Source organism: Ranitomeya imitator, chromosome 5 (genome assembly GCF_032444005.1).
Source record: "Ranitomeya imitator isolate aRanImi1 chromosome 5, aRanImi1.pri, whole genome shotgun sequence".
Lineage (NCBI taxonomy): Eukaryota > Metazoa > Chordata > Amphibia > Anura > Dendrobatidae > Ranitomeya > Ranitomeya imitator.
In genome coordinates, this window is record NC_091286.1 from 252,928,324 (window position 1) to 252,953,674 (window position 25,351).

The 25,351-nt window shown below is 41.2% G+C and overlaps 1 protein-coding gene across 2 annotated transcripts in view; it reads right to left on the reverse strand.

The window, feature by feature from the left end:
• Positions 1-21,878, reverse strand: part of C5H6orf58 (chromosome 5 C6orf58 homolog) — a 95,723-nt gene extending 73,845 nt beyond the window's left edge. Inside the window, exon 1 of one of the 2 annotated variants that reach the window (XM_069726069.1) lies at positions 21,574-21,878. In XM_069726069.1, coding sequence (XP_069582170.1) covers positions 21,574-21,826 — 253 coding nt within the window. In that variant the 5' untranslated portion in view covers positions 21,827-21,878. Of the gene's footprint in view, positions 1-21,513 lie in introns of both variants that reach the window. The other variant, XM_069726067.1, reaches the window with a different exon arrangement.
• Between the last annotated feature and the right edge of the window lie 3,473 nt (positions 21,879-25,351).

A 25,351-nucleotide genomic window follows, 5' to 3' on the forward strand; every position in this document is an offset into this window, starting at 1 on the left:
TGCAATATTTTTTTTCCCACGACCAGCTGATGCTCCACCACTACCACTACCCTCATTACCAGCTGACAATGAACGCCCCCGGCCACGACCTCTTCCACCATACTTCCTCATTGTTTTAAAAACGTAAACAAACTAACGGTATTTGTTGCTGTCACACAAATTACACGGTGAGCTATAACTTCAGTATGATTTAGCTACCCCTTTACAGGTGAGTGAGACCACAACGAAAATCAGGTACAATGTTACACACTCTGTTGTTGGTGGCAACAAATGAGAGAGATGCCACACACGCAGGACTGTCACTGAAGCACAAATGTAAATATTAATCTCCCACTGATTTGATTTTTTTTTTTTTTTTAAGGGAGACTTTAGGAAAAAAAAATAATAGAATAAAATGATTTTTTCAGGAAGAATTTAGAAACCAAATAAAATAAAATGATTTTTTCAGGGAGAATTTAGAAAACAAATAAAACCAAAAAAGGTTTTCTATGGCCCACTGAGTGAGAGATGACGCACACAGGAGTCAGGAGTGGCACACAAGCCCAGAGGCCAATATTTATCTCCCACTGATTGATGTAGTGATTTTTTCAGGTAGATTTTGGAACCCAAATCAAGCTAAAAAAAATAATAGGCTTTCTATGGCCCACAATTGGAGAGAGAGAGAGATGGCACACCCAGGAGTCAAGACTGGCACACAAGCAGAAAGGGCAATATTAATCTCCCTCTGATTTGTTTTTTGGTTTTTTTTTCAGGGAGACTTTAGGAAAAAAAAAATAGAATAAAATGATTTTTTCAGGAAGAATTTAGAAACCAAATAAAATAAAATGATTTTTTCAGGGAGAATTTAGAAAAAAAATAAAACAAAAAAAGGCTTTCTATGGCCCACTGAGTGAGAGATGACGCACACAGGAGTCAGGAGTGGCACACAAGCCCAGAGGCCAATATTTATCTCCCACTGATTGATGTAGTGATTTTTTCAGGAAGATTTTGGAACCCAAATCAAGCTAAAAAAATAATAGGCTTTCTATGGCCCACAATTGGAGAGAGAGAGAGAGATGGCACACCCAGGAGTCAAGACTGGCACACAAGCAGAAAGGGCAATATTAATCTCCCACTGATTTGTTTTTTTTTTTTTTTTTTTCAGGGAGACTTTAGGGAAAAAAAAAATAGAATAAAATGATTTTTTCAGGAAGAATTTAGAAACCAAATAAAATAAAATGATTTTTTCAGGGAGAATTTAGAAAACAAATAAAACAAAAAAAGGCTTTCTATGGCCCACTGAGTGAGAGATGACGCACACAGGAGTCAGGAGTGGCACACAAGCCCAGAGGCCAATATTTATCTCCCACTGATTGATGTAGTGATTTTTTCAGGTAGATTTTGGAACCCAAATCAAGCTAAAAAAATAATAGGCTTTCTATGGCCCACAATTGGAGAGAGAGAGAGAGATGGCACACCCAGGAGTCAAGACTGGCACACAAGCAGAAAGGGCAATATTAATCTCTCACTGATTTGTTGTTTTTTGTTTTTTTTTCAGGGAGACTTTAGGAAAAAAAAAATAGAATAAAATAATTTTTTCAGGAAGAATTTAGAAACCAAAGAAAATAAAATGATTTTTTCAGGGAGAATTTAGAAAACAAATAAAACAAAAAAAGGCTTTCTATGGCCCACTGAGTGAGAGATGACGCACACAGGAGTCAGGAGTGGCACACAAGCCCAGAGGCCAATATTTATCTCCCACTTTTTTTTTTTTGTTCCAGGGAAAATTTATAAACCCAATAAAAAAAATAATAAATAGGCTTTCTATGGCCCACTATCTGAGAGACAGAGAGAGATGGCACGCTTAGGACTGGCACACAAGCCCAAAGGCCAATATTAATCTCCCTTTTTTTTTTAAGGGAGAATTTATAAAACCAAAAAAAAAAAAATAAATAGGCTTTCTATGGCCCACTATTTGTGAGAGAGATGGCACGCTCAGGACTGGCACACAAGCCCAGAGGCCAATATTAATCTCCCACTTTTTTTTTTTTTTCCAGGGAAAATTTATAAACCCAATAAAAAAAAAAATAAATAAATAGGCTTTCTATGGCCCACTATCTGAGAGAGAGAGATGGCACGCTTAGGACTGGCACACAAGCCCAAAGGCCAATATTAATCTCCCACTGATTGATTTATTGATTTTTTCAGGTAGAATTTAGAACCCAAATAAAGCAAAAAAAAAAAAATGGGCTTTCTATGGCCCACTGAGTGAGTGATGATGCACACAGGAGTCAGGAGTGGCACACAAGCCCTGAGGCCAATATTTTTCTTCCACTGATTGATGTAGTGATTTTTTCAGGTAGATTTTAGAACCAAAATCAAGCAAAAAAATAAATAGGCTTTCTATGGCCCACTGAGTGAGTGATGATGCACACAGGAGTCAAGAGTGGCACACAAGCCCTGAGGCCAATATTTTTCTCCCACTGATTGATGTAGTGATTTTTTCAGGTAGATTTTATAACCCAAATCAAGCAAAAAAATAAATAGGCTTTCTATGGCCCACTGAGTGAGAGATGACACAGACAGGGATGGCACTCTAGCAGAAATGTCAATCTTAATCTCCCACAAAAAAAAAAAAAAAACAGGGAGTGTCCTTCAATTACTATCTCCCTGCAGTAATCTCAGCCAGGTATGGCAGGCAGCAATAAGGAGTGGACTGATGCACAAATTAAATAAAAAGTGTGTACAAACCAAAAAGATAGCTGTGCAGAAAGGAAGGAACAAGAGGATTTGTGCTTTGAAAAAAGCAGTTGGTTTGCACAGCGGCGTACACACAGCAATGCAGCTATCAGGGAGCCTTCTAGGGCAGCCCAATGAGCTACAGCGCTGAGGGGGAAAAAAAAAAAAAATGTAGCTTCCACTGTCCCTGCACACCGAAGGTGGTGTTGGGCAGTGGAAATCGCTACAGCACAAGCGGTTTGGTGGTTAATGGACCCTGCCTAACGCTATCCCTGCTTCTGACGAAGCGGCAGCAACCTCTCCCTAAGCTCAGATCAGCAGCAGTAACATGGCGATCGGCGGGAACGCCCCTTTATAGCCCCTGTGACGCCGCAGACAGCAAGCCAATCACTGCAATGCCCTTCTCTAAGATGGTGGGGACCAAGATCTATGTCATCACGCTGCCCACACTCTGCGTTTACCTTCATTGGCTGAGAAATGGCGCTTTTCGCGTCATTGAAACGCGACTTTGGCGCGAAAGTCGCGTACCGCATGGCCGACCCCGCACAGGGGTCGGATCGGGTTTCATGAAACCCGACTTTGCCAAAAGTCGGCGACTTTTGAAAATGAACGACCCGTTTCGCTCAACCCTAGCTGGGAGCCCTGATACTTCATGCAACAGCTCAAACTGCTTTTTTGCTCAGCCACACTCAGGTGGCATAAATAACAGCTTGGTAGACCACACATGTTATAAAAACTTAAGGATAGTAACACAGGTAGTTGACTGAAAATAAGTGCATTCCTGCCAGTCCAGGAGCCCTACTGCTACAGACAACACACATGAAGGAGACCCAGCTTGGAGTGCAAACATTTCAAAAAGTTATTGCCACCGTGACAGAGTCACTGGCATAGTATGTGAAGGCAGATACGTGTCACTGCATATACTACAGTCAGCAATGTGGAATCAGATTGTTTTTGCCTCCAGCACGCTAAGTGCTGAGAGGGTTAATGTGAAAGTTACAATGGACTAGTTTTATGTGAGCACCCATAGAGTGGGTGGGAGGGTGCTCACCATATCACCTTTTGCAGAGCCAATACCAGCACGTGTGCTAGCAGGACTTGTGGTGATGTCATGATCATGTGATCATCACATGGTCCTGCTTAAATACCTGGACATGAGAGACAGTCTGGGTAATGTATTGTGAGAGGAAGCAACCCCGCGTGGCTCCAGGAGACGCAGAGAACATTGCCAGATGTCTGCAGGTGGAACCTGCAGAGAAAGGACTGTGATGAACTGTGTTTGTTTTCCGTTAAGCCCGGAAGGTTCTGCTTTTATTTAACTGAACTCTGCATTGGTCTATGCTGACTTTATTAAACCTGCAGCTGTTTCACAATCAAAGTGTTCCTGTGTCTACCTGAAGAAGCAGCTGAGCGTGTCGACCCCTCACACCACACACCAGTAAAGTGGCATCAATTTCCCCAGAGTAGAAATAGTATAATGGTGCTCTGAGACGCCTTCAACTACAGGCAACTCACCAGATTGAAACCCAACTTTAAGTCTCCACATTTCCAAAAATTTTCGTCACATAGTACTATAGTGGCATCAATTTCCCAAAGTAGAAATAGTATAATGGTGCTCTGAGACTCCTTCCAATACAGGCAAAGCACTAGATGGAGACCAAACTTAGAGTCTCCGCATTTCCAAAAATTATTGTCACACCAATATTTCAATGTTCGGTTCTGATTACGATCTCCGAATTTGCAATATTCGCCGAACATAACCAAACGCCATTCATGTCAATGGGAGGAAAAAACAAACACATGCACACCACCTTATAACACCCAAAATGCTGGCAAAACACATCAAATGAGAGGCAGACACCAGGAAAATGGCCTCAATTCACCCATAGTACAAATTGTAGCCTGGCACTGCAACAATCAGCCAGGCATGAGGTATCAGGGTCTGGGACAGCATTTACAGCTTTCAATTGAATGTCACAGTAATATGAGATGGGTGAGGGATCGGTTTAAGCCTCTTTTGCTAGGTGCCCTGATACCACATGCAGCACCTCTACCTGCTTTCATGCTGAGCCACACTGAGGAGGCACAAATATCGGTTTCATAGGCTACCATTGTCAGAAAAATATAAGGATAGTAACACAGGTAGTTGAGTCCAAGGAACTGGAGGCCTGACGGTCTCAGAGACCTACTGCTACAGGCAACATGCATGAAGGAGACCCAACCAGGTGTCTACATATTTTCAAAAATTTGAGGCAGACACTACCAAAGTGGCATCAATTTCACCAAAGTAGGAATAGTATAACTGACAGGTTTTCCACTACACCCAATCCAGCCGATGGACACCCAAGCAAGAGTGTTCGCATTTCCAAAAATTATTGGCAGCATACCACCATATTGGCATCAATATCACCACAGTAGAAAAAGTATAATAGGGACCGACAGGTCTTCCACTACACCCAATCCAGCAGATGGACACCAAACCAGGAGTGTTCACATTTCCAAAAATTACTGGCAGACACCACAAAAGTGGCATCAATTTCACCACAGTATAGATAGCACAATAGGGACTGACAGTTCTTTCACTAAAACCAATCCAGCAGATGGACACTCAACCAGGAGTGTTCACATTTGAACAAATGAGGGTCTTACAGCACAAAAGTGGCATCAATTTTACAACAGTTCAAATGAATAATAGGGACCGACAAGGCTTCCACTACACCCAATTCAGCAGATGGACACCTATCTAGAAGTGTTCACATTTAAACAGATGAGGGCCTCAAACTACAGAAGTGGCATCAATTTCACCACAGTAGAAATAGTATAATAGGGACCGACAAGTCTTCCACTACACCCAATCCTGCAGATGGACACCCTACCAGGAGTGTTCACATTTCCAAAAATTAATGGCAGACACCACAAAAGTGGCATCAATTTCACCACAGGTTACCGACAGGTTTTCCACTACACCAAATCCAGAAGATAGACACCCAACCAGGATTGTTCACATTTCCCAAAATTATTGGCATATTATACCAAAGTGGCATCAATTTTACCACAGTAGAAATAATACACATGGGACCAACAGATCTTCCACTACGCCCAATCCAGAAGATGGACACCCAACCAGGAGTTTTCACGTTTTAAAAAATGAGGGCCTGACACCACCGAAGTGGAATAACTGTCACGAGAATAAAAATAGTATAATTGGAACTGACACGTCTTCCACTACAGCTAACCTAGCAGATGTAGACCAACCATGACTGTTCACATTTCCACAAATTTGTGTTAACACATCAGTAGCAGCAGCCACATTAGGCACAGAAGCGACACCAAAGATAACACAGAGTGCAGTTATGTGACATTAATTCATCACACTAAAAAGTGCAATTGTACAGTCTGCGATTGGGGTGCAAAAGTCCTTGTTTATCTTGATGAAAGTTAGATGGTCTACACTTTCAGGGAACAGCCGGCTGCGCTTATCCGTCAGGACACCACCAGCAGCACTGAAGACACGTTCTGAGAAAATGCTGGCTGCCGGGCATGATAAAACCTCCAAGGCATGTGAGATGAACTCAGGCCACTCCTCCATTTTGGAAGACCAAATGTGAAAGGGTCCAAACCCTCCCTGATGTTATTGATATTCGGTTCTAGATACTCCTGCACTATCCTCTCCATTTGTTCACCACGTGTAAGACTTGGACTGGTGCACGAGCTGGTCTAAAAAAATGTCAAAGGTCTCACAGAAATTGCTTCTTCCACTTACACCGCTGCTGCTGCTAATGTTTTGGCATTGACAACTTGACGTGCCGGATGTTGGAAATCTAGAGCTGCGATGCCAACTGTGTGCTTCACTGCTGTCTTAGGGAAAAGCTCTGTTAAGGTTGTGTACAAGGGTGTTTCGATACTCCAGCATTCGTGGGTCCTTTTCCAGGGCGGGAAGTATCTGGCAAAATTTGGTTTTATAACGTGGATCTCACAGAGTGGCAACCCAGTAGTTGGCAGTATTCCTAATCATGAGTATTCGGGGATCATATTGCAGTGATGACAAAATCTTCCTGTAACTCAATCTCCTGAATCCATTTTGAGAAGTCACCTGTGTCCTTGATATATGATGGGACATCCCTTAGGATAGGTCTTAGAGGCAGTCAATATATTTGGAAAACATCTCTATTAAGGATCCTATACCAGAGATTATTGAACATCCTAGAAGGGAAGTAACAGATTTATGGATTTTTGGTATGAAATACCAGTGTGGTTTATTAAGGGACTCATGTTTAGGAGACACGCATCCCACAATTTAAGTGGGCTCTCCTCACTAGAGTAATGCCAAATATGTGGCCACTAACTGTGGTTTATGCACATTGTTGGGCACAGAAAGGAGGGTGGATTTGGGAGCGCAGAAACAAAAGCATCTGATTCATGCTGCACGTGCCTCGGGAAGCCTGATTCCACTTTTAGGTTCTCTTTAATGTACTGGAAACTTACCAAGTACACAAAATCAGAATGATACATTATAAAAACTGCAACATAGAGCAAATTCAGTAAAATCTGAAATTCATTGAAAATAATTTAAACCTATGAGGAACGGAGACAGGATTTGGGAATGTTTAGCTTGCAAAAAAGAAGACTGAGAGGAGACATAGACTTCTTTCACACTCCTGTTTGTACAATCTGCACAGGATTGAAATGACGGATCCTGTGCAGATTGTAAATAACGGGTGCACTGGGCCCATTTTTCTGACGAACCCATCGAGGCTATGTGCACCTGTTGTGTATGGGTCTTCGCAGTGGTTTTCCGCTGCGAAAACGCATACACAACAAAACCCAGGTTAAAAAAAATAAAAAATCTCAATATTCTCACCTTCCAGAATCCCGCACAGCGTTACTGATGCTCGCGATGCTCCCGGCAGCTGGCATTCCCAGTAATGCCTTGCGTGCAATGACCTCTGATGACGTGCGGTCTCGCGAGACCGCAACGTCATCGGGTCATTTTGCAATGCATCCATGGGAATGCTAGCTGCCAGGAACATCGTGAGCATCGGCGCTGCGCAGGGCGCCGGAAGGTGAGAATATTGCGATATAGGCTTCCATTATAGCCAATGATGTGCAGCGCAGGACCAGTCACTGAGCGATTTCCGACCTGTAGAAAAAACGTTCCTCTCAAAAATTTGCTGGATCCTGGTTTTTCAAAAATCTACGGATTTCGACGGGAGCTAAAAGACGGAAGTGTGAAAGAGGCCTTAATAGCTGTCTACAAATATCTCAAGGGCTGTCCCATTATACAAGGATCATCTTTATTCTCATTTGCACAAGGAAAGACTAGAGGCAATGGGATGAGACTGAATGGAGGAGACACAGATTAGATATTAGAAAAAACTTTTTGACAGTTAGGGTGATCAATGACTGGAACAGGCTGCCATGAGAGGTGGTGAGTTCTCCTTCCATGGAAGTCTTCAAACAGAGGCTGGACAGACATCTGTCTGGGATGATTTAGTGAATCCTGCTTTGAGCAGGGGGCTGGACCAGATGACCCAGGAGGTCCCTTCCAACTCTACCATTCTATGATTAAACTTCATATTTAAACCAGAATAAAAATGTACCCACATTTTTATATAGATAATAGTCATATTTCAAGGTTAAATCTGAATTTTATAAGATTATTAATTGAAGAGTTTGAATTTATTCTATGTAAAGTACACCATGTTCCAAATTATTATGCAAATGACATTTTTTTCGGATTTTCCTTAATGGTCGGTGCAAATGACAGTCAGTCTAATAAAAGTCAACCCATTACAGTATGCATCAAATTTTATTGAAGAAACCTCCCAATGATAACAGTATAATCTCCAAAATAAATAAAAACTCAAAACGCACTGTTCCAATTTATTAGGCACCGTAGAATTTCTAAACATTTGATATGTTTTAAAGAACTGAAAATGCTCTTTTGTTGAATTTACAGCATTAGGAGGTCACATTCACTGAACAAAAAAGCTATTTAACTCCAAAACATCCTAACAGGCCAAGTTACATGTTAACACAGGACCCCCTCTTTGATATCACCTTCACAATTCTTGCATCCATTGAACTTGTGAGTTTTTGGAGAGTATCTGCTTGTATTTCTTTGCATGAAGTCAGAATAGCCTCCCAGAGCTGCTGTTTGGATGTGAACTGCCTCCCACCCTCATAGATCTTTTGCTTGATGATACTCCAAAGATTCACTATAGGGTTGAGGTCAGAGGAAGATGGTGGCCACACCATGAGTTTATCTCCTTTTATGCCCATAGCAGCCAATGACTCAGAGGTATTCTTTGCAGTATGAGATGGTGCATTGTCATGCATGAAGATGATTTTGCTCCTGAAGGCACGTTTCTGCTTTTTATACCATGGAAGAAAGTTGTCAGTCAGAAATTCTATATATTTGCAGAGGTCATTTTCACACCTTCAGGAACCTTAAAGGGCCCTACCAGCTGTTTCCCCAATGATTCTGGCCCAAACCATGACTCCTCGACCTCCTTGCTGACGTTGCAGCCTTGTTGGGACATGGCCATCCACAACATGAGTCGCCAACTTGGGGCCGTGTGGTACTCGGTACCGAGTCTGGTCTTAAAGGGGATGTCATGGTGGCTGCGACTGCGCCATGGCCCTGGGTGCCCTATTAAAGAGAAAGGTCTTTAAGGGGATTGCTGAATAAAGTTTGTGTTTGTGATGCCACCTGTGGTATTCAGTTAGTGGGGACCAGCGCTTCTTAAAGGGGTCCTCTGGGGTGATGTTATGGCAACTAGATGGTATAACTTCCCACAGGTGAAGTAGGTCCCCAGGGCTGAGGATGGTGAGTAGTGCAGTAAAGAACGGAGGACACAGGTTTGCAGTATCTTTACCTGGTTTATTGTAGGCTTCAGGCAACCGCTGTCCAGGGCACCAGATCACAGGTACAGGTAGGGTCTGGCCGGATTGGAAGCAAGTTCAGAGTCCCTTCTACCAGGTGGAGATGAAAGCCTTCCTCATAGCACAGTGGTGATGTAGTCCCTTACTGCCTATGGTTTCTGGCAAGGTCCTCACAGTTCTCTCTGTCCTCCATCAAGGAGGAACACAAACCCATAAGACAGGTGGCTCAAGCCTTTTTACAGGGTCCCTATCACGACCCGGGCTCTATGTGCCACTGTGCCTCCTGGGTATTAAAGCGGACAGGTGATTTATAATCCAGCTGTCCTGCTGGTTTCTGCTGTGCCTCTTAGAGTCCGACACAACCTCGGACTCCCAGCTACCGGAATCTGCGCTCAGCCAGGGAGGTAGTCCAAACACTGCTATTCTCCCCTGGTGTCTCTCTCCTGTACTCCACTCTCCTGCATGCTCATTAACACTGTTCTTCCTTCGGTATCTCTCAATCCTGGAGCTGCACCAACTCTGACTGCACGGCCCCAAACACGTCTCTCTGCCTCAGACTGCTCCGGTCTGCTGTCTTGCATGAACTGCCTGAAACACTTTCTTTCCCTACAGACCAGAATGCATTTACAGTATAGGGGAGTTCCCCTTAATCTAGGTTCAGACCTCCCCCTTCTGGCCTGGAGTGTGAATATGTTCTGTGCATTGTGTTTACCTGATAGAAGAGATCTTCCCCTGCTTCCAAGCGTGACATCACTCTCCCCGTGAGGAAAGCAAGGCTACTGTGATGACCAGGACCCTGGGGCGTCACATGTCTCCCAGAATACAGTGGGCCAAGGACAAAGAACATGACCCAGCAATTTGTTAAGGAATTAGTTTTTACTAACAACGAAAACTGTGTTACCCCAGAAACAGCAAGAAAGAAACACAGTAAACTACAACACACACCTAGCTCAGATCAGCTAGGACCACTGCGATGTACAAACGATAGGCCCGGTAAGTTCTATCAGGTACACTATAATTTGCCTGACTTGTGGTTCTCTCTAATGCAGTAACCAGGAGTTACCCAGAGCCAGGGTGTGATTAGATGAGTGCAAGAGACAGCCCCTGCAGTGGTGCAGCGCAGAGATTCACAAACTTAATAATTCTCTAATTCACCCACTGAGGGGATTATCTAGCTAAGGTTCACACAGCCCTCTTAGCAAACAATGTCTCTAACTGAGAATTTAGGTTGTGCGCCAAACTCTATCTAAAGTCTGTGTGCACGCTCCCATCGGGATCCCTGTGGTGGGGCCTGAGCTCAGGACTTACCGGCTGTTAACTGAACACAGAAGTGGCTGTCTAATCATTCGAACGGCCCTTCCTATGGAGTGGATCTTGGGCTTGTCACCTGCAGCATAGACTTTTTCTGATTGGCTAGCAGAAGGCCATTCACGTTACAACCAATGCCTTGGGTGGAATTTAACCCTGTATCCTGTTGCATAGTTTGGTCGCAGAAGAAACTTGTGAGAGTAGATTATATGGGGTTATTCAACGTTTATCTACACAGAACATGAGGTGCATGCATCAGCTTCTTAATACAGCATAATAGGAAGAGTAATTGCTGCTTCACACAAGTATTTCTCTGGTAGTTTGGAGTTTATTAGCATACATCTTATAATTTCAGTCAGAGTCCTGCTTTTCCTTTCTGCTACACCGTTCTGTTCAGGTGTGTATGGAACAGTTTTTTGATGCTCTATTCCATTCTGTCATAAGTAGTTTTCTATTTGGTGTCCTTTAAATTCACCTCTATTATCACTTCTGATGATGATTGGCCTCCTCTGAAACTTGTTATTTGACTTTGTCACATAGTCTTCTAATTTTTCAAAAACTTAACTTTTGTTCTTTATTAAAGGGACTCTGTCACCTGAATTTGGGGGGAACAATTTTCAGCCATCGAGGCGGGGTTTTCGGGTGTTTGATTCACCCTTTCCTTACCCGCTGACTGCATGCTGGCTGCAATATTGGATTGAAGTTTATTCTCTGTCCTCCATAATACATGCCTGCACAAGGAAAGATTGCCTTGTGCAGGCATGTACTACGGAGGACAGAGAATGAACTTCAATCCAATATTGCAGCCAGCATGCAGCCAGCAGGTAAGGAAAGGGTGAATCAAACACCCGAAAACCCCGCCCCTATGGCTGAAGATTGTTCCCTCCAAATTCAGGTGACAGAGTCCCTTTAAGTAAGTGACTGTGTATCTTGAGTAGTCATCTATGAAGGTCACCATATATCTATTACCTCCTGATGTGGTCACTTTCATCAGTCCACATACATCAGTGTGTACCAAGTCAAATGGTCTTGTGCTTTGTGTCTCTCTCTCTTTAGATATAGTTACTCTTGTAGCTTTAGATTTTATACAACATTCACATTTTACAGTAATTGAGCAATCAAATATCAATAGGTCTTTTGTCATATTCTTCTTTTGAAATGTCATTATACTCTCAGGATGTCGGTGTCCTAGTCATCTATGCCACATGTGAATACAATTCTTGTGATCATGTGTACATAACTTCATCTGTTCCTTTAATGTGTCTAGATAATATAATTGTTCACCTGCTTTGACATTAACTATTACCTTATCTCCCAATAGGATTGTACAATTATCATCTTTGAATTTTACAGTAAGTCCTTTGGTTGTCAGACGCTTTACGGATAACAATCCTCCTTCTAGTGCGGGAACATATAACACATCCTTTACTAGTAATTTTGAATTATGCCCAAATCTATCAGGACAGATTAGCATTCCTTGTCCAATACCTTCTGCTGTTATTTTACTCCCATCTGCAAGCTAAATTGCTTCCTTATTATTTTCATCAACTTCAGTAAACAAGCTTTTATAAACCAGCCTTACGATGACTCTTTATCAGTTACTTTAAATGTACCATTCTAGTGATCTACATGTGGGTAAGAAATTGTGCTTTTTACTTCCTGTTTATTCTCGTTTTGGTGTAATTTTTGTTGTTCTGCTTTCCATATAGTACAGTCTTTCTTTAAATGTCCCTTTTTCTTACATCTGAAACATTCTCTTGTCTCTGTATTATTGTGCTTCTTGTCTGTCGCTTTAAGAGCATTTTCACTATCCCTTTCAGTGGAATAGTTTGCTTTCTATTTCCTTCTATGGGTAAGTTCACATTTGCATATATGTGCGCAGCGTATCATCTGCATGCGCAAATGCATGCTTATGCAGCATTTTTTATCCGCATCAGTATACGCATGAGGGCAAAAAACGCTGCGTTTTCATGCGTTTGCCTGCATTTTTTGCATGCGTTTGCGTTTTTATGCGCATGCGTTTGATGTTTTCAGGAGGGCGTGTCTCAATGGGCGTGTCTCAATCAGTTCCTGGACATACGCAGTCCAAAGTACGCAAGCACATCAAACACATGCGTACACAAGGACATGCGTACGCAAGGACATGAGTACGCAAGGACATGCGTACGCATGCGTTCCCATGGACAGTAAAGTGTTTTTTAACGCACTCATCTGCATGTGCATGCCTGCACATATTTGACGGATTTTTGACACTTCAAAAAATAAAATATGTTGCATTCGCCGGACCCCGTCGCACACTGAGAAACGACGCATGCGTACGCAGATGCATGCAAACTGATGCAAACGCATGTCCCTGCGTACACCATGTTAAAGATAGGTACGCATGACTCATATGGATCTGTGCGGATGATACACTGCACACAGAGACGCAAATGTGAAACCACCCTATGATATTCATCTATAAGTCTGGTCTTTGCAAACTCTAGTGTAATGTCTGCTTCAGGTCTTGTCTCTAGTGCATTTATCAGAGCAGTGTATGAATCTGGTAAACTGCACAATAATATTGCTGCTATATGGCTTTCCTTAATGTCTTCACCCACTGATCTCAGCTGTGTTACCACCTCCATCAAGGAGTTTATATGCAGCTGCATGTCTTTCTTTGTACTTAATCTAATCTTGTAAAGTTTTCTTAGGCTATGTTCACATTAGCGTCTTTGGGCACAGCGTCGTCGACGCAACCCAAAACGCATGTCAAACCGCATACACAACGCAGCGTTTTTTGACGCATGCGTTGTCCTAAAATCTTATTATTCTTGACACAATTGAAGATAAAAAACGCCCAAAAAAGTGTCTAGACACTATAAAGAGAAAGACCACCAATGGAATTTGTGTATATATACCCTTGCACAGATGAATTCCTCCCATTTTACTTGTGTTTCCAGCATCAAGATGGAGCGTCCCATGGGAGTATCTGTATGAATATGGAGTTGGATTTTGCCTTGGCTAATGCTTATGCTCTTCTCGCTGTCTAGACACTTCATCACTTGTTTTTTACTCAAAAGGCGCATGTGTCGAACAACGCGGGTCAACGCAGGCACCTGCGCCCTATGCATTTTACATAGACACTAATGTGGTTTTTTTGGTGCATTTACGACGCAAGTGCGTTGCATGCATTGTTTACCGGAAATTTGGCGCGGGAAAAATGCAACATGTAGCGTCGGCCGCACCTTGTCTGGTGCGCACAAATGATGCATGCGTCGTACAACGCTTGACAACGCATACCGGCGCATGTCCATTCGCCCCCCATGTTAAAGATAGGGGTGCATGACGCATGCGTCAGTATCCATCGACGACGCTGCGCCCAAAGATGCTAATGTGAACGTAGCCTTAGCAGGAATAGTTTGTGATTTAAGCTGGACCTTTTATGTAGCTTTCTCAATGCTTCCCACATTCCCTTTGCTGTATTCTCATTCCTTATGTGGATTAACTGATGATCCTCCACTAATAAGCTGATAGTATCTCTTGCTTGTCTGTTTTTCTTATCCTATGTCTGATTACTATCATTGGGTCTGTCTGTAGTGATTACCTCCCATAAATCATCTGTAGACAATAACATCTCCACTTTGAACTTCCATAAGTGATAGTTCTCATTGTTTAGTTTAGCTACTGTGAGTCTCAGGTCTGAACTGCTGCTCATCTTTAACTTATTTGTCTTACTTGTTTGGAGAGAATTGCTCTGAAGTATTCGTTTGCATTCACCAAGTCCTTACTGTCTTTTATACTGGGCCCATAACCAGTTGCATAGTTTGGTCGAAGAAGAAACTTGTGAGAGTAGATTATATGGGGTAATTCAACTTTTATCTACACAGAACATGAGGTACATGCATCAGCTTCTTAATATGGCATAACAGAAAGTCTAAAGGAACTTTTAACAGAGAGGAAGTGAAACCAAAGTGCAACAAGTATATTCATTACATTCAACTAAGCATATAACAGTAACAACATCGCTATCTACTTTTAGGAAATTTCAAACTCCTCCTGCACACAAAATAAGTCTGTATCTGTTGCATATCTGCCTACATATCCAACGACAAGTCTCCCCAACATGAGTCTTCTCTCCTGTGTTACTGTCACATCTGTCTTTTACTAACTGCACTCCAAGATGGCCGCTAGCAACTCTCTGTATCCTTCAGGTTTTCCAATTGTCGATGGGGGCAGCTCAAGCTGGTTATCTCCCTTTGTGCCAACTGACATACAGGTGACAACAATCGTATGAATCTGCAAATCACTGCCATCTATTGGCTAAAACACCAATAACATCTGTTATGATTACACAGGCAATGATATCTACTAAAACAGCTTTAGAAGGGTTGTGGAGTGGGAATCTTCAACCACCCCCTCACACATCTATGAAGAACTTATTGTGCATTCACACAAAATTGACTTTAAAACTGAGTTCAGATTTTAATGTAGAACTTCATTCAACTGCAAACCCATTATGATTATAACCTTGAATTATATGAGTTTACGAAGTGTAGAGCAAATGGAGAACAAGATAACGTTCAGATGTTGTATTCAATCATCTGTTATGAAGAAACTGCACAAATTCTATTGCGTGGCATGCCCTCATTTTACACACACCTTAAACCTTTCCTGGACACAAATAAGCATTTAGTACTGGATAAAAAGCAAAATTTTAGTTTTAAAATTAATTTATCATTATGCCCCTGCGATGCCAAAATAGCAGAAACCCCAAGAAGTGTCCTAATTTTGGAAACTACACCTCTCAAAAGATTCCTCTAAGAGTATAGTGAGCGTTTTAAAAATACAGGTATTTCATAGAATTGTATAACATTGGACTGTGAAAATGAAAAATTACATTTTTTCCACAAAAATGTTTTTCTAAACCCAAGGCCTCTAATTTCAAAAGTGCTAATAGGAGAAAATATTTTACACATAATGTTGATGAAATAGCTTCAGATAAGCACTTATCCCAATAGCTATAGTGGTTACCAAATGGCTGCCTCGGGAACCTGGATACCTGAAGCGCTCCCGATAATCAGCTGCTTGGGCGCCACAAAAAAACAGGCTCTCCATGCATGTGTTGTTACTGTCACACTGCCGTGACACATGCAGCTGCGGCGCTGAACAGCTGATTATCTGGAGCGCTCCAGGTATCCGGGTTCCCGAGGCAGCTATTCTGTACATTCTATAGCTATTCGGATAAGCTCTTATCTGTAGCTATTCGATCAACACTAGTTACGCTATTTCTTCTGAGTATGACATTACCCCATATGTGATCAGAAATTACTTTTCAGGCAAAGTGAAGAGCTCACAAGAAAAGGAGTGCCATACTGAAGTTCAGATTTGCTAGAATATTTAGTTGGTGCCATGTAACATTGGGAGAGCCTTTGAAGTGTTAGAACAGCAGAATCCCCTAGAAGTGGCACAATTTTCCAAATCACAATTCTCAATTAATTCATCTAGGGGTGCAGTGAGCATGTTGAACACACATGTGCCTCAAAGAATTTTAAACCATTGAGCGGTAAAGAAAAAATTATTTAGGTTTTTACTACTAAAATGTTGTTTTAGCCTCAGATATAACATTTTCACAAGGGAAAAAGGGAAAAATTAAAGCATAATTTCTTACACAATTTCTCATGATTGTGGCTATTACAGTACTATTTGGCCACGCAGCGAGACTCAGGAGAGAATGAGCACTATTTGACTTTTGGAGTGCAGATTTTCATAGAATAGTTTGGAGACTCCATATACAGAGCCCCTACATACCAGAGGAGCAAAAACCTACCTCATTTGACCCCACTTTGGAAATTACTCCCCTCTGGGAATTCATCTACAGGTCTAGTGATGATTTTGACTCCTTGGATGTTTTCAAGAAACAAGCAGGAAGGAATGTTGCAAAGTGAAAATGCAAATATCCCATTTTAGTGCTTGTATATTGTAGTGACCAGTACATTATAGTGCCCACAGATTGTGTCCAACTCATGCTTCTGGAGACACCCAACCAATAATTTATGTGGGCTCTCCTCACTACTGTAATACCAAACATGAGGACAGTAACTGTGGGTTAGGCACATTGTTGGGCTCAGAAGGGAGGGCGGATTTGGGACCGCAGAATTTGCTCTATTTCTTTTGGTGGGGACCATGTCACTTTTCCAGAGGCTTTGTGCTATGTGGAAGCCCCTATATTTCTATAAACAAATGATGGAACTAAGTGGGAACTTGTTTTTTATGGGTTGAGTAGAAGCTTTTATTAGTGGCATTTTATGGTTACAAAACATCTTGGATGACTTCACATTTATCCTTTGCTCTACACTGAGCACTTACATCAGTGTTTCTATCTAATTCTGCAAAATACATGATTTAGATGAGGGATCCATTCACTAGTGAATCAACAGAGTTACTCTGGAATCTGTGTGGCTTCTGTTCTGTGATATCTGGAAACTTTGGTTGACCGCACTTTAAAGCATGCCTAAAAAGAAGGGCATTGTCAGAGGATAGGCCAGACAGAGTCCAAAGTATTTTCATCTGCCTCATTATATTGAATCTTTAGTCTGAATCACAAAATTTCATAGATTTACATGGAAACCCCCTAGTAAGCACACAGCATAGATCGCCGGATAAATGCGTGTCGAGCCTTACTGCGATCTTTTAGGAGGCACAATAAACAAATAAACAGCAGGTCAAAAATTGGTTTTATTTATTTTTTATACCATTTTTCATCTTATATATAATTGTCTAAGAGTCACTTCCGTCTGTCTGTCTGTCTGTCACGGTTATTTATTCGACTACAAGGGGCCCTCGGAAAGGTGAGTATATGTTTATTTTTTATTTTTTAACCTGTGACAAACCTGGCTGGGCAATATACTATGTAGCTGGGCAATATACTACGTGGCTCTGTGCTGTAAACTACGTCACTGGGCAATATACTACGTGGCTGCGCAATATACTATGTCACTAGGCAATATACTATATAAATGGGCAATATACTATGTGGCTGGGCAATATACTATGTCACTGGGCAATATACTACGTGGTTGGGCAATATACTACGTGACTGGGCAATATACTACGTCACTGGGTAATATACTACGTGGTTGGGCAATATACTACATCACTGGGCAATATACTACGTGGCTGGGCAATATACTACATGGCTGGGCAATATAGTACGTGGCTGGGCAATATACTACGTCACTGCGCTATATACTATGTGTCTGGGCAATATACTACATGGCTGGACAATATACTACGTGTCTGTGCTGTATACTACGTCACTGGGCAATATACTATGTAGCTGGGCAATATACAACGTGGCTGGGCAATATACTACATCACTGGGCAATATACTACGTGGTTGGGCAATATACTACGTCACTGTGCAATATACTACGTGGTTGGGCAATATACTACGTCACTGGGCAATACTAAGTGGCTGGGCAATATACTACATGGCTGGACAATATAGTACGTGGCTGGGCAATATACTACGTCACTGGGCAATATACTATGTGTCTGGGCAATATACTACATGGCTGGACAATATACTACGTGTCTGTGCTGTATACTACGTCACTGGGCAATACACTACGTGGCTGAGCAATATACTATGTGACTGGGCCATATACTACGTGTCTGGGCAATATTCTACGTGGCTGGGCAATATACTATGTGACTGGGCAATATACTACGTCACTGGGCAATATACTACGTGGCTGGGCAATATACTACGTGGCTAGGCAAAATACTACATTACTGGGCAATACACTACATGTCTGGGCAATATACTACGTGGCTGGGCAATATACTACGTGTCTGTGCTGTATACTACATCACTGGGCAATATACTACGTGTCTGGACAATATACTACGTGGCTGGACAATATACTACGTGACTGTGCAATATACTACGTGGCTGGGCAATATACTACGTGGCTGGGCAATATAGTACGTGGCTGGGCAATATAATACGTGACTGGGCAATATACTACGTGGGCTGTGCAATGTACTACGTGGCTGGGTAAAATACTACGTGACTGGGCAATATACTACGTGGCTGGGCAATATAGTACGTGACTGGGCAATATACTACGTGGCTGGGCAATATACTACGTGGCTGGGCAATATACTACGTGGCTGGGCAATATACTACGTGGCTGCGCAATATACTAAGTGACTGTGCAATATACTACGTGACTGGGCAATATACTACGTGACTGGGCAATATACTACGTGGCTGGGCAATATACTACGTGGCTGGGCAATATACTACGTGGCTGGGCAATATACTACGTGGCTGCGCAATATACTACGTAACTGGGCAATATACTACGTGACTGGGCAATATACTACGTGGACTGGGCAATATACTACATGGACATGCATATTCTAGAATACCCGATGCGTTAGAATCGGGCCACCATCTAGTTCAGTATAAGTGATTAGACAATTTTATTCTTTGGGTTGGTGCAATTGCAGCAATACTACATTTATATATATTTTTTTACGTTTGGCTGCAATCAAACACAAAAAAAGTTTTACATCACCATATTTTGATAGCTATAATTTTTCCATATTTCTGCCAACAGTCATGTGAGGGCTTGTATTTTGCAGGACGAGTTGACGTTTTTATTGGTACCATTTTTGGTCATATGCAATTTTTTGATCACTTTCTATGGTGATTTTTGGGTGGCAGAATGAACAAAAAACAGAAATTCATGAATTGTTTTGGGGGTTAATTCTATGCTTTTCACTGTGTGGTGAAAGTGATAAGACAGCTTTATTCTTCTGGTCAGTACGATTACAGAGATACCACATTTATATATTTTTTATGTTTTGCTGCTTTTACACAATAAAAATGATTTTATAGAAAAAAAAGTTTTTTTTCATAGCTGTATTCTGAGAGCTTTATCTTTTTTTTTTTCTGTTGATAAAGCTGTATGGCTGTTTTTTGCAGGACAAGATGACAATTTCAGATATAACATTTATCTTAACATTTGTTCTCTTTTTATTCCACTTTGTTTCATGGGTATGATGAAAAAGCATGGTCTTTTGCCATGATATTTACAGTGTTCACTGAAAGGGTTAAGTTGTGTGACATTTTTATACATCAGATCGTTCCAGATACAGCGTTACCAAAAATGCATACTTTATTAGTTTATTTTTTGTTTTTACATAAATATGTGTATTTTTAGATCTTTATTGTGTTTTTGTTTTCTGTTTTTAATTTTGATTTTTTTCCTTAATTTTTTTCTACTTTTTTACATAGACCCTCTATGGGACCTTCACTTTCAATAGTCTGATCAATGCAATGAGACCTGTCAGATTACACTGGGTCTCACAGGCCCCTGTACCTAGCACATCAGGAAGTCATTGTTTGACCTCCAGGTGCCATGGCAACAATGTGCTTCCCATGATTTCATCACAGCGGTTCCAATGGGGCAAGAGAGGAAGCCCACTTCCTCTCACAATCTTTTAAATGCTGTGATTGCTATTGATCGTGGCATCTGGAGGTATAATCAGCCAGGGGTGATGTGGGCACTGGCACTGGCTGTAATTGCAGAAGCATGGCTGTCAGCTGACCCAAGCTCCCCACGATGATCCTGCAGGGTAGTGCTAATATTTCAGCACCCCTTGCAGATCACATACTGTGATCAGTCAGTCAGATTGACTGGATTGACTACTGCGATCAGAGAGCGGGGACTAGCCATATGGGTCCCTGCATCTCTTCCCTGCTGATCAATGGCAGTGACCACTGCCAGTACCGAGCTGTCACTGTGTGTTTACGGTGTGTTTTCACACAGTGGTAGTTTAAATACATGATGGGTATAGCATATCATGATGCGGGAACTGATACGTACTCAAAACGTACTATACCGTCATGCAACATTTAAGGGTTAAAGGGGTACTCTGGGGAGATTAAAAAAAATTGTACTGTCTCTGCCCTCATAAACTAAAAAGATGAGATACCCAGTGTAGTTCTATTATCTTTATAATACTTGTATTATACAACATTTTTTAATCTCCCTGCAGTACCCTTTTATAGGGAACCTGTGTGGAGATTGGAACTGTCCAAACCACATGCGGCATGAATCAGTCTAGCCTGTCCCTCAGCCCACTTTTAAAAGTATGGATTCTCAGAAAAGCTGCAGTGTTTCGGAGTAAAACATAAAGCATTTGATTCATGCTGCACATGGCTCGGGAAGCATGATTCCACTTTTTAGGCTCTCTTTAATCTACTGGATACTTACCAAGCACACAAAATCCGGATGAGACATTCTAGAAACTGCAACATATTAGAGTAAGTTCAGTAAAATCTGAAATTCATTTAAAATCATCTGAACTTCATATTTAAACCAAAATAAAAATGTGCCTCACATTGTTATATAGATAATAGTCATATTTCAAGGTTAAATCTGAATTTTATAAGATAATTAATTGAAGAGTTTGAATTTATTCCACGTAAAGTATTATATAAAGTCACACAATGCTATAAAGGTATACCAAATGACAACACTTTCCTATCCAACGTGTCTGTAGAATTTTAGAATCTCAGTAGCCCTGTGATATGGATTGCATTACCTGTATGGTACTGCCATCCATGCTGCAGAGGCAATCCCCATAGTACGTTCCTTTTGTTACCTGGCTCTTTCATATCCAAGTATAGTGCAGTGGCAGATAACATTATTTTATACATTGCCATCCTTTGGAGATAATCCCAGGGATCGATAACAACTTTGCCATTGTCATTGCTGAAATCAGTCAGATTCTCAGGAACAAGTTCCCACATGGGTGGATAGTGCTCATAGTTACTGGACACATCAGGACTGGCACTGCCTAATGCCACTTCTGGCCACAGACACAATAGCATAATCATCTCATGGAATATGGTCATGATCGATGAGACATGTAACTAACACAGCTGTGTTTGTCGCCTTATAAAGCCTGGATCACGGGGATCTGAGTTGAGAATCTGTTGCTTTCCCGCATACTGTTGACAGTGAATCAGACTTTGTACGCGTAATCACCCTATATCCAAATATTAACTTTTTTAAAGAATTATTTACAAGCCCAATTGCCCTATCTCTGTTTGCTGGCTTATTAATGATGAACTTAACTGCAGGGAAATGTACTATATATATTTGTTTTGAGAGTACATCTTCCTATCCTGCAGCAGATATAATACATCTATGAAGAACTTATTGTGCATTCACACAAAACGGACTTGAAAACTGAGTTCAGATTTAAGGTAGAACTTCATTCAACTGCAAACCCATAATGATTATAACCTTCAATTATATGAGTTTACGAAGTGTTGAGCAAATGGAGAACAAGATAATGTTCGGATGCTGTATTCAAACATCTGTTATGAAGAAACTGCACAAATTCCATTGCGTGGCATGCCCTTATTTTACACACACCTTAAACCTTTCTGGGACACGAATAAGCATTTAGTACTGGATAAAAAGCAACATTTTAGATTTAAAATTAGGTTATCATTATGTTGAAATCTTTTTGAGTATTCCCTAACATAATTCAATTATCTGAATCATTAATGGAAATTATTAGGGTCATAGATGTGTAAACGACAAATAATAACCTGTAACTTCATTTTCCACTTTGATTTTGAGCATCATTCCAACTCCAGACCCCCGTGGGATATTAGCTGTGATAATAATAATAATAATTTTATTTATATAGCGCCAACATATTCCGCAGCGCTTTACAAATTATAGAGGGGACTTGTACAGACAATAGACATTACAGCATAACAGAAATCACAGTTCAAAATAGATACCAAGAGGAGTGAGGACCCGACTCGCAAGCTTACAAACTATGAGGAAAAGGGGAGACATGAGAGGTGGATGATTTACGTTGATAATTTTTATATTTTATTGTTCTCAACTGTTAAGGAGAGAATGTATGGCATATGAAGATATACTGAAACCAAATTTATATGGACGCTTTGCTTAATATTAGATTCATGTCACTTTAAGGTTTTCTAATTCACTGTTATAAGACTTAATTCTGTTTATTATTCCATCCCAGGATGTGCCAAGATATGCCAATGTCTAGATGAACTTTGTAATCCTTCTATTCTTATCAAGAGAAAATGCACCTGTATGTAGGGAGACCAATTCCCAATAAACTGAAGACCAGTAGAATATGTGCATAGACAGATGCCAACCTGACCTAGAACGAGTCATTAGGGTGATAACGGTACAGGATATTCAACAAACAAAATAATCAATCAAAAGTAACTTGTGATAATTGTTATTTTAGAAAAATCCATGATGTAATGAGACTGCCCGATTTCTCCATAAAAGAAGGCCTTCTGCTAACGAATAAACTAGGCGTCGGTCGATGAGTTAAATTTTTAAAGGTGCTCACGTCCGGCCATTCGCCCCATAGTACGGATCTGGGGTCTGGTAACGTGACTGACACGGCATACACACATATGTGACACTAGAACAAAGGATTGTGGCATTGCTATACCCCTCCACTGTAATATCAAACCGCATTAACCAAAGTTGATTATTAACCATTAGGGTTGAGCGAAACTGATCGGACATTTTCATAAATCGCCGACTTTTGGCAAAGTCGGGTTTCGTGAAACCCGACCCAATCCCACAGTGGGATCAGCCATGAAGTCGGCGATCTGCGCGCCAAAGTCGAGTTTCGCATGATGCTTTAAACGTCATTTCTCAGCCAATGAAGGTGCATGCAGAGTGTGGGCAGCGTGATGACATAGGTCTCGGTCCCCACCATCTTAGAGAAGGGCATGGCAGTGATTGGCTTGCTTTCTGCGGCGTCACAGGGGCTATAAAGGGGCGTGCACGCCGACCGCCATCTTACTTGGGCATTTAGGAAATAGCGACCACAATATTGTGCAGTTTCACCTGTCTTTCACTAGGGGGACTTGTCAGGGAGTCACAAAAACATTGAACTTTAGGAAGGCAAAGTTTGAACAGCTTAGAGATGCCCTTAATCTGGTAGACTGGGACAATATCCTCAGAAATGAGAATACAGATAATAAATGGGAAATGTTTAAGAACATCCTAAATAGGCAGTGTAAGCGGTTTATACCTTGTGGGAATAAAAGGACTAGAAATAGGAAAAACCCAATGTGGCTAAACAAAGAAGTAAGACAGGCAATTAACAGTAAAAAGAAAGCATTTGCACTACTAAAGCAGGATGGCACCATTGAAGCTCTAAAAAACTATAGGGAGAAAAATACTTTATCTAAAAAACTAATTAAAGCTGCCAAAAAGGAAACAGAGAAGCACATTGCTAAGGAGAGTAAAACTAATCCCAAACTGTTCTTCAACTATATCAATAGTAAAAGAATAAAAACTGAAAATGTAGGCCCCTTAAAAAATAGTGAGGAAAGAATGGTTGTAGATGACGAGGAAAAAGCTAACATATTAAACACCTTCTTCTCCATGGTATTCACGGTGGAAAATGAAATGCTAGGTGAAATCCCAAGAAACAATGAAAACCCTATATTAAGGGTCACCAATCTAACCCAAGAAGAGGTGCGAAACCGGCTAAATAAGATTAAAATAGATAAATCTCCGGGTCCGGATGGCATACACCCACGAGTACTAAGAGAACTAAGTAATGTAATAGATAAACCATTATTTCTTATTTTTAGTGACTCTATAGCGACAGGGTCTGTTCCGCAGGACTGGCGCATAGCAAATGTGGTGCCAATATTCAAAAAGGGCTCTAAAAGTGAACCTGGAAATTATAGGCCAGTAAGTCTAACCTCTATTGTTGGTAAAATATTTGAAGGGTTTCTGAGGGATGTTATTCTGGATTATCTCAATGAGAATAACTGTTTAACTCCATATCAGCATGGGTTTATGAGAAATCGCTCCTGTCAAACCAATCTAATCAGTTTTTATGAAGAGGTAAGCTATAGACTGGACCACGGTGAGTCATTGGACGTGGTATATCTCGATTTTTCCAAAGCGTTTGATACCGTGCCGCACAAGAGGTTGGTACACAAAATGAGAATGCTTGGTCTGGGGGAAAATGTGTGTAAATGGGTTAGTAACTGGCTTAGTGATAGAAAGCAGAGGGTGGTTATAAATGGTATAGTCTCTAACTGGGTCGCTGTGACCAGTGGGGTACCGCAGGGGTCAGTATTGGGACCTGTTCTCTTCAACATATTCATTAATGATCTGGTAGAAGGTTTACACAGTAAAATATCGATATTTGCAGATGATACAAAACTATGTAAAGCAGTTAATACAAGAGAAGATAGTATTCTGCTACAGATGGATCTGGATAAGTTGGAAACTTGGGCTGAAAGGTGGCAGATGAGGTTTAACAATGATAAATGTAAGGTTATACACATGGGAAGAGGGAATCAATATCACCATTACACACTGAACGGGAAACCACTGGGTAAATC